Genomic DNA, 10,936 nt, shown 5'->3' with positions numbered 1-10,936 from the left:
TTTGCGAAAACCTGTGAATTTTGCGCAACTTTCCCATGGAAGAGAAAACCCCCCAGCTCGGCCACGGCCATGGACTGATGACGTCATCGCGCGCAAATTGTATTTTTATGATTTTCTCCGTTTTCCTTCGTTTTTCATCGTTTTTTGCTCAAATTTTCGTGGTAATTAATCGAAAAAAATTAATTTCATAATTTTTGTAATGTCTAATTGCATGTTCGAGCAATTTTCGAGAGAAAATAGCTCTTTTTGGGCTAATTTTTGGGCTTTTCGAATTTCGTTGGTAAATTGCTAATTGGGAAAAAAACGGAAAATTGGGGTAAAAACGAAGGAATATTGAGAAACAAAGAGAAATGAAATAGAATTGAGAAAAAGTGGTATTGAGGAAAGTATCGGCTGGGTTTTAATCCTAAATTAAGCATTAAAAACCAGAGTTTGTAAAACTTGTCAAGCTTATTTTACAGTTCTCCATTTTCAAAAAGAACAATGTGATCCTGAAGTTCCGAAATTCTCAGATTCCGAATTCTGGAATTCCAAAGTTCTGAAATTCTAAGAATTCTGAGATTTTCAAGCTCTGAAATTCAGGAATTCAGAAACTCCCTCAAAAAAGTACCCCCGAATCACAAGCGTTGTACCCCTGAATGAAATGGGTTGTACCCCCGAATCGTTGTACCCCCGAATTTTTGTACCCACGAATCATCAATTTTGTACCCCTAAATCAGTTGTACCCCCTTGTACCCCCGAATTTTTTGCCGTTTTCCTCTCCTAGAAGGTTCCAGAACTTGCAATTTGTTGTGTTACACTTAGAGGCATGTGTTATTATTACAGACATATCGTTCCATTCTCAAAACCAGGCAATAATTATACCACCTTGAGAAGTCATCTGTCTTCCCTCCTTCAAGAAATTTCGACTGCTCTGAAGAACTTTTCGAGATTGCGTGAAAAATTACATACCCTGAATTCAAAAATTCCGGTTTCTGGAAATTTGGAAATTAAATCTAGTATTATGAATTTCGTTAAAGCACTGGTATCTGATCCTTAAAACCCGATTTTTTTGAATTTTCCGTCATTGTACAGAGTTAAGAATTTCAATTTTCAAGTATTTCCAAAACTGCGTTAAAAATGAAATCCTTGAATTAGAAAGTTCCTGCTTCTGAAAAAATGGGAATTAAATAGAGTAATGCGAAAATTGTTAAAGCTCGGTTTGAACTAAAAATCCAACTTATATTAATCCTTATTGTTTCAAATGTCATTTTTGATTTATATTTTACTGTTTAATGAAGAACGTTTCAGACTTTTTGGGAAGTTTTCAGACATTGGGTCAACGGATTCTTTGATTCAGCGGAATATCAATCGAATTCTTAGAACCTTTCAATTAAAAACGTCTTTCTGATAGTAAAAAAGTAGCTGCATAGTTTTTCATAGTTTATTTGAAAAATTTCCAATTTCAAGATAATTTATGTTTCTTTTGGGATTTCTTTTCCCTTAACTAGCCGAAATTCATGTTTATAACCACGATCCCTACCAATTTCCATTGACCATGTCTTATCACAAACCACAAACATTTCAAAGACCCCTTCTGTTTGTCCAATCAAAAACTGAGAGTTGTCATGGACACCTAACAAAGAGAAAACACGTATGATAGATGAAGATAAGATGTGTGTTTACCAAAAAAAAAGAGAAAGTGACGGGGCGTAGCTGGTTTTCAATGTCTGTCAATGACAGAAATTGTCGTGTCGACTCGAGAAGACAATTGTATATGGACACATGTTGGCTAGAATATGTACTTGAATATTATGATGAATTGATTGATCTTAACGTATGTCTAGAAAGACTAGATGATTTGATTTATGCAAAGAAATCCCTTTTTTGGAAGTGAAGTATGCACCATAAGGTTATGCAGGCCAGAGATTGATAATTTTGAAAAAATCCAATTTTCTCAAAATTTCAGATTGCGAAACTTGGTGAAATCTTCTATTGATGACTACCACTTTAAATTTTGTATAGTGCCTTGGTATTATCTTTACTATTAACAAACACCAAATTCTGTGTGTGAGTGTGTCCGTTTTTTCCCGGTTAGCGTAGCCTAGCGAAGTCACCAGTAGACCAAAATGTCTCAAATTTTCACAGATAATCCAATATAGCAATATAAAATACAGTTTTCTCTCAAAAAACTACTCTTTAAAAATTTTGCCTCGAAATCCCGGGCCAGCCGGGCCGACCCGGCCTGCGACATGTATGTATTAGGTTGGCGGGAAAGTCTTTGTCACTCTGTTTGTTTAATCACTGTTCTCGTATATGGAGGCTGTGTATGATATCGACTCTAGTGAATAACAAGGTGATAAGAACCTTCCATATAAACAAGTCCCCATTTCCTTCCCTGCTCCTCATCTGTAATTGAAACGATATGTTTGTTCCCACTGCTATTCACATCAGACATGTTTTGATTTACCTCTTCCTATCTCACACCACGATGAAGGATTCGGAAACTTTCTTGAAGAATGTGTACAACACACATGCCCCTCACTACAATACTATTCGCAATTGGTTCCATCGTTTCGAAAAAGATGACTTCTCGCTCGATGAAAAGGATCGCTCTGGGAGACCCCGTGAGTTGGATTTGGACAAGCTGAAGCACGCATTGCAATCGGATCCATTTCAATCTAGCCGTGAACTAGCTGTCACATTCGGAGTTCACCATAGCACAGTCCTTGAAGGTTTGAAGTCTCTTGGAATGAGAAAACTTTTTGGTCGATTCATACGTCATCACCTGACTCAAGCCAACCTTGACCGCCGAGTCGACGATTCGATTACTCTTCTCACTCTCCACGCGGGCGATCGATGGCTGGACCGGCTAATAACCGGAGATGAGAAGTGGGTCTTCTACGATAATCACCACAGGAAATCCCAGTGGGTTGGAGAAGGAGAGAGCCCACAGGATGTCCCCAAACCCGACCTTCATCCGAAAAAAGTTATGCTCTCTGTGTGGTGGGGAGTGGACGGCCCCATCTACTGGGAACTTCTGCCCGAGGGCAAAACAATAACTGGAGACCTCTACACTACTCAACTACGAAACCTCAAGAAAGCAGTCGACCGTTCGGCCCTGAAAGACAAGAAAGTGTACTATCAACATGATAACGCTCGCCCACATGTTTCGAAACAAGTGAAGCAGGAGCTGATGGGATATGGATGGAATGTTCTCCCTCACCCCCCGTATTCTCCTGATCTTGCTCCTTCCGACTATTGGTTATTTGGCGATATGACACGTGCCTTCGAAGGAAGAAGCTTCAATTCCCGTGGAGCGGTCGAAGCGGCACTCAAACAATACTTTGCCTCACGCCCGGCTGGATTCTACCGCAATGGAATCCATAAATTGAGGGAACGTTGGAGACATGTTGTTGATAATGATGGACAATATAATTAATTATTCGGTTATTTTTTCTTTGAGAAATAAACTATTGAAAAAGTGACAAAGACTTTCCCGCCAACCTAATATCTTGGGAATATTTTATTTTCTTCATTTTCCAAGTCTCGAGTTTCTTCCGAATTTTCGAATTTCGGAGTTCCAGCTTTCGACTTTCAACACGTTCAAATTTTCAAATTTCCGGGCATTAGAATTTCAAAATTTTAAAAGTTCACACTTTTAAAATTTCGAAACCCTTGGCTCAATAATTTCGATTATAATATTTTGAATTTTCTTTTCTTTACAACAGTTTCATAGCTTTTTACAACAGTTTCATAACGAAGACAAGACATAAAAACAATAATTACGGGCATTGCAAGCGGGAACCGAGAAATTTAGTCCCGAAAGGGCGCAAGCAGACTGCCAGTCAAGTTCACGAAAGTTAATATTTCGTAATTTACTAAAACTACATTTTTTATGTATTTCCATCCGGTTTTGAAATTCGAACGTTTTATGTGAAGCCAGGAGATTGTAGCCGCCGACAGGCGGCGGAAATCGACTGGTAAAAATATTTTTAAAAATTAAAAAAATTCTATACACTTTTTGAAACAGGAACTATCTCAGAAAATGGATTTCAATGAATTATTTATTTTGAAATAAAATTCTGTGATAACTGAAACTTCTCTTCTCTTCTTTCTGCTGAGCAATAAAATTATGCTTTTCATGAAATTTTGAAATTTTGAAACAGAAAAAATGTCCGAAAGCTTCCGGAACCCCATATTATTTAGCTATTATTATAGTGGTCAACATTGAAAACGCAGAAATGTTTGTTTATAAAAAAAAAACAAAAAACATACTTATCAAATTCCGGGTCGACCCGGTGAACCGGCCCGGCCCGACCATGATGACCCGGCCCGCCGGGCCGGGCCGGGTCAATAAAAATTCTTCCGGCCCGTCCGTGCCCGGTCGGCCCGGGTAGCTGATTTTGTAAAAAAAAAAATCAGGAAAATTTGTTGAATTCCATCTCAAAAAAACTTCCTGGGATTATCCGCTTTTACAAAATTATCAAAAATTTGATATTTATTGAAAATTTCGCGAAAACTTCGAAAAATTTCAAAAAACCTAGGAATTTCGAAATATCAGTAGCTAACCCGGGCCGACAGGGCCGGGCCGGAGATTTTTTCATTTTGACCAGGTCCGGCCTAAGACAAGTATGAAAACACAGGTGGATCGCGCAGAACACATTGCAGAACACGGCGCATTGTGGCCCATACTGTGAATGCGCGCATATAGCGTTCGTTATGCCCGCTATATGGGCTGGTGGTTGCTGGTGGGCGGTGGTGGGCGTCGAGTAAGCAGGGAAAGCATATGCCCAGTCCGTGCTCTCATATAGGTTCCATATTCCTTCAACATTCTAATCGAGTGCAAACCAAACTGTAAACTTCGATCCCATATATCTCATTTCCTGTAAAAGATATCAGAAAATGATCAACTGACAAAATGTTTATTATAATATCAAAAACATGCTGTCAGTTAACAACTTTTTGATATCTTTCACAGGAACCCAGATAAATTAGCTCAAAGTTGAAAGTTAAAGGGGACGGGGTGGATCATTCTATTATGTGTCTTCACGGAAACCTGATAGAATTTACAGAACATGTAAATGCTTTTTGCAGAAATAATAGCTTGAAACTCTTCTCTTGATATTCTCAGGATAAAATTTTTGGTTCTCAAAGAATTGTATTTATGACTGTTGACAATCGAAAAATAGTGTTATCGGTGAAAAGTAGTCAACCAAGACAGATGATCGGAAAACATATACAGGTGCTGGATTTTAGGCTTGGAATTCCATTAAACTTGATGGGAATTTTGTCTTTGAAAAGTTCAACATTTTCTGCAGGCTGTGTTGCGACGTTTACTCTTAAAAAAAACCTGTCAAAATCCGTATTTTATGTTACCATAAAATGCCCTTATGCTCTGTCTGCTTATTTTAAGTCACAATATTCTATATTTCCACATGAATCGGATTTTTTTGCCCATTTAATTTGGTAATTCCGCTGAAATAGTACACAACGACGCTCCGATATACCGCATCCCGCGTTGTTTACCGTAAATCTACACTCAGATTTTCGATGAATTTGCAGATATTTTTGCCTATTTTTATTCGATTTTCTTTGAATTTTTACGATTTCGCAGGTTTTTTTACAAATTTTTCACTTGTGAACTTATTTTCATCGTTTCTAGCCGTTTTCCTCGGGTTTCTACACATAAATTCCTGAAGAAATAATTATTTTAGGCCCACCGATGGATTCCAACGCCTCGCATGTCTACCTAAAGCTAAAAACCAGAAGTTTCCTGCGGATAGCTACAGGTAAGAAACATGCATGACATTCAGTTTCTCACTGACTTCATTTTTCAGAAGCGGAGCTCAGAATTCGGTGACAACTAAACCCTTCACCGTCTCCACTGGCCACACGACAAGTGAAAGAAACAGCACCGACAGAAAAACGAAAAGGTATGCGAATTTTGTGTTTGAAACGCTCGAAAATAATTCGATAAAAGAACACCTGCGAAATTGTTTTGACTGAACTTGCAAAGAGCATTCTACTCTTGTTTCTATGACTCCAGTTCTTCGGAGCTTTCGAAACATGATGAAAAACGTGCCAACACGAAATTCAGCTCTCTCAATAAATCAGGTATACGAATTTGCAAAAGAAGCTTCGTTTTCTAAGTACTAGGCTTGACAAATTTTTCGGTGTGAATAAGTAAAACTATCGAAAATTTTCAAAATATATTCAGTTTTTCAGAAAAAAAACAACCAAGAGCAACTTCTCGATTGGACTTACGTCTAATGGATATAAAGAGGGAGAAATGCGACGAAAATATCGAGTCCAAGGAGCCAGGAGACAAAAATGTTAATTTTTAATTTTTATGTTCTTTTTACTTCATTTTTTGTCATTTTTATTAATTTTCAATAAATTTGTACTGGTAAACACTATTTTCAGTTCACAGAGAATATTAGGACCTGGGGGAGGGGAGGAATTGCTGGGCGGCGGCGTGGATCCTATATGCTTTAGTCGGCGCGTGGATCCTATATGCTCGCATAATGCGCCCCTATATGTTTCGTATTGCGAGCATATACTGCACCGCGCGATCCCATATAACGTTCCTCGCGATCCACCTGTGAAAAAGGATTTTGGAATTTTTTTGACTATAAAAAATGGTGGTCCATAGTAGTCTTGGCAAACAGACAAAATTACGAATTGACAGGACATTTTTTTAGGAAACAGTGAAAATTTTGTGAAAATTACTTTTCAATGCGATCTTCGTAAAACCCGTAACAGTCAAATTGCCATAAATTTATCTCGGTTCCTGCGAATGATCTCAAAAGTTTGTCTACTGACCAACATTTTGTTAGTTGACCTTTTTTATATCTGTCACAGGAATTGAGATCATTTTGATTAAAATTGTGACAATAAAGCAAACAATGCTGAAATTCCTGAGAAAACCTTAGAATATTTAATGAAACAGTAATTTTCATACTTGCTAAATCCCGGCCCGGCAAGGGTTCCAAGCATTTCAAAGTATTTTTTGTTGATTTTTTATACATTTTTTTCAAAATTTTAGTTTTAAAGTACGAAATTTAGCACAGGACCCTTCTGAAGGATGAAAAAAAAGAAACTTTGATAAAAAGTTCCCAACAATCCGGTATTCTACCAAAAAATGACTCTTAAAAATGTTTGTCTCAAAAACCCGGCCCGCGACATGTATGCTAATTTTCAATAAATTTCACTTTCAAAAAATCATTTAAAGGTGGGGGGACAGGAGATTTTTCGTAGTTTTTTTGTAGCTAGAGTATGCATTCTACCGTCACGGTGTACAAAGCTTAATGTCACTCTGCGTACAGCTGTCGTCCTCGCCTTTATGTATGCAATCGGGCGTGCGCTTTCTCTTTGCCCGCGTAGCTCAGTCGGTAGCGGCGCCGCACCCTCAATCATCGCCCTCACAAGTTCAACTCCTCGAGGGGCATCTTTGAACGAAATTTCGAGAACATTATTTTTTTCATGTCCCCCCACCTTTAAAGGATGTTAGGCAGTAAAAAAATTGGTGTGAAGATATTTTTTCAAACTATGTGAAAAGATATTGCAAATATTAAAACTATCGTTTGTATTTTTGAAACTGATTCTTGGATCCACAGAAATCACAAACATTTACTGAAACGGGGATTTTCAATTAAAAAAAAAGTTGTTCATTTTTGTTATTTTTTCACTGCTTCCTTATACGATCACAACATTTTTGTATTCATTTCTGCACTGTTTTATCATCTCTCGTATGCCAAGAAAAACTTTGTTCCTGCTATAAAATGTTTAATGATATTGCAATTTTACAACTTTTTCGGTCATTATCAGTTCTTATCTTCACTATCATCTCCGAACATATTACCCGATGACTTTCTTACTCAAAATGTTGCAATTTTATCAGTTTTATCAGGTCAAAGTATTTTCCAGATGTTATGGCTCTAGTAAATTTCGTGGATAAGTTTCAAGTGACAGAAATGGTTTAAGGGTTTTCAAGCTTGTGTTTTTGTCATAGAACACATTCTTAAATTCGAAACATTTGAATTTTTGACTTTTTCGATTTTTCCTGATTTTAAGATATCTTCTATCAGAACAAAATATTTGAAAATCCTTAAATCAATAACGTAGCCAAAAAAACCTGTGAGCATAAATGTTCAGCAGCCCAAATAACTACTCAAAGAAGGATTTTTAAAAAGCTTGAGACGGAAAAAAGTTATTGAACAATTTCGAAAAATTCCTGTTTCAAATCTTCAGTTTCAACTTCAAATTTACAGTAATTTTTAATAAAATTGTGGTGTTATTCAGTACACAGTATGAAAGTTGTCGGTCGATGATGAAAAAAAACTGATGGTTAATTTTTTAAAATAACTGCTTCTTTTTGAATTCAAATTTGATCTAAGAATCAGAAAATGATGTCGACGTTGAATTGAAGTGGATTCAAAGTTTTGATTTTTCGAGATGCAGATAAATGTAATTAGAAAGTGAAAATTGACTTTCAAAATTTCATATTCTTGAAACAGTGAAAAGTTTAATTTTGAAGAGCAAATCCTAAGTTTTTTTGGAAAAAAAATGTGAGAAATTTATTTTGAACTATTTCAAAAATTGAAAACTACAGTAACTGTGTTTTTATATTTTCAGTATTTCAGGTTAGTTTTGCTCCTGTGATATCTGAAGTTTGGATTGAGAAAATTGTTGGGGACGTGAGGAACCGACCCCGTTGGCATTGACTTGTGAACTCTATTGATTACATATTACTTGTGAACTGTATTGATTACACGTAGCTCTCAGAGCACTATTCCTTAGTTCTAACTAAACCGATACTCTTTACAATTAAGACTATTCTTTCCAACTCTCAATGATATAACACTTTCAAAATTTCATATTCTTGAAACAGTGAAAAGTTTGATCTTGAAGAGCAAATCCTTAGTTTTTTTGGAAAAAAAATGTGGGAAATTTATTTTGAACTATTTCAAAAATTGAAAACTACAGTAACTGTGTTTTCATATTTTCAGAATTTCAGGTTAGTTTTGTTCCTGTGATATCTGAAGTTTGTAATGAGAAAATTCGAAATAATATTCAAGTTTTGCAAAATTTGAAACATTAATTTTTTTGAATCAGTTTTGTTTTTTAGAGTTATATATTTCTCCAATAATTGTTTTGTATATCTAGGGACCACAACATTTTTTTTTCAAACAGCTTTTTTTCAAAATCTTTTTATTTTATAATAATTTCCTTTTCCTAATTAGCATATTTCCAAATTTTCGTTCAAAAATATTCACTCATTCCCGAGTTACAGCTCATTTTGTGCTCCTCATTTTCCTCTATTTTCGCCCCTAGCATTGCGCGCACGCGCAAAAGTGGGCGGGGCGACGACAGCGCAAGGCTACCGCGCGGAAGAAATGAACGGTTTTCTCAAGAGATTTTCTGCTCAAATTTAGGTTTCAGAGGGCTGGAAAAAACATAATTTTTATGTGTTGCCGCAGAAAATTTTTCACAATATTTACAGCCAGTTCGGTTGAAATGTGCAATTCTGAGCTAACTCCTCACAAGATTTCATTTTAACTTTCCATTAGAGAATGTCTTCAGTTACTCGAAACAGCAGAAACGGAAAGTGATACAAACTCCGATTTCTTTTACCATTCATTTTTCTGCCGCCCACTTCGGTTTTTCGCTTTTTTCTTTTCTCTTGTAGATTTTTCAGTAAAAAATTACATTTTCGAAATCTACGTATTCGATTACGTGAGGAGACAAATTTTCATATTGAAATATCTCTTCTAGCCATAGTTACAGCCAATCAAACAGCCGAAACGACCCTGGGGGAAAAATAGTTAGGCTCCGCCCCTTTTTCTGTGGTCGCTATGTATATCCATAAAATTATTACCCAACGATCTCTTCCGATTTCCATATTTTCGGAAACAGTATTTTCTTTAAATTCTCTATTTCTGGCAAACCCAGCTCATTCTTATCACCCCACCTTATCATAGACCCAATTTTCAACGTTTCTCGAGCAAAAAAAAAGTTCTTTGACCTGTTTGCTTCTCAAAAACCATATAACAATTGTCACGTTTCTTCAATAGAAATATCAGCAAAACCTTTGTTTGTGTGTCTGTTTTTTTTCTTTTCTAGATGCGCAGACAGAGAATGAGGAAGAAAAAGAAAAATTCAACGAAATGAAAAATCCGAGGGTGGGTGATGAAGAGATATTGATAAGGAGGTCAGCGATCAACGAAACAACAGCGCACGTGGGGAGAGAAACAGTGAGAAGATCATAAAATGTAGCTTGACCACGACCGGCCGTTGCGGGTCTTACCTACTATATTGTCGAATTAAAAAAAAACTGGGACCTGGTAAATTTCGCGGGCGGCTTCCGTGTCCATTTACGGGGCCTCGCCCAAAAATCACTACAGTAGCAAAGGAAGCTTATTTCTGTGAATTTAGTGGGATCTTCTGGACAAAATTAAAATTTCTTTGTATCAAACTGATAGCATCTCTAGAATCTGGTTTTCATCGAAAAACCAAACTTATTTGCAAAAATAGCTCGAAAGAGGCGAAAGTCTGAAAAAAGGCTTTTCGGATTAAAAAAAGGTTTTCAACTTCTAAGGTGTCAGTTTTTTTTAATATGACAATTTTTTTGATAAAAATTTATGTTTCAATTTTTTTTTAATTGAACAATTTTGTAAGTGTTTTAATTTAAAAATCTAAAACTATTAAGCACATATTGTCAAAATTAAAAACCTGTCAGCTGGCGTGTGTGCAGAAAAAAGGCCACGCCCCTTGCAACCGCCGCATGAATTTATGCAACTTCGCCGCGCGCTTTCTTGTTTTCTCCCATTTTAGTGAATTTCAGCTATTTTTCATCAAAAAACAAGTGAACATTTCTTCGGAATAACACATTGGCCATCTTGTTTTTTTAAAGTTCTGAAAAATTTCAATGTTAACATATTTTTCGATGAAGAAT

The 10,936-nt window shown here is 36.3% G+C and overlaps 1 protein-coding gene across 1 annotated transcript; it reads left to right on the top strand.

The window, feature by feature from the left end:
* Positions 1–4,701: 4,701 nt before the first annotated feature.
* On the top strand, positions 4,702–6,477 carry CBG18479 (the record flags this gene model as incomplete). The annotated part of the gene is made up of 6 exons (XM_002634577.1): positions 4,702–4,751; positions 5,697–5,771; positions 5,820–5,915; positions 6,029–6,096; positions 6,208–6,314; positions 6,406–6,477. 6 exons carry the CDS (start codon positions 4,702–4,704, stop codon positions 6,475–6,477), a joined length of 468 nt encoding a protein of 155 aa, XP_002634623.1.
* Between the last annotated feature and the right edge of the window lie 4,459 nt (positions 6,478–10,936).

Source organism: Caenorhabditis briggsae (genome assembly GCF_000004555.2).
Source record: "Caenorhabditis briggsae complete genome, chrIV, whole genome shotgun sequence".
Lineage (NCBI taxonomy): Eukaryota > Metazoa > Nematoda > Chromadorea > Rhabditida > Rhabditidae > Caenorhabditis > Caenorhabditis briggsae.
Note: the sequence above shows the minus strand (reverse complement) of the source record. Positions and strands in the feature narration are given on the sequence as shown.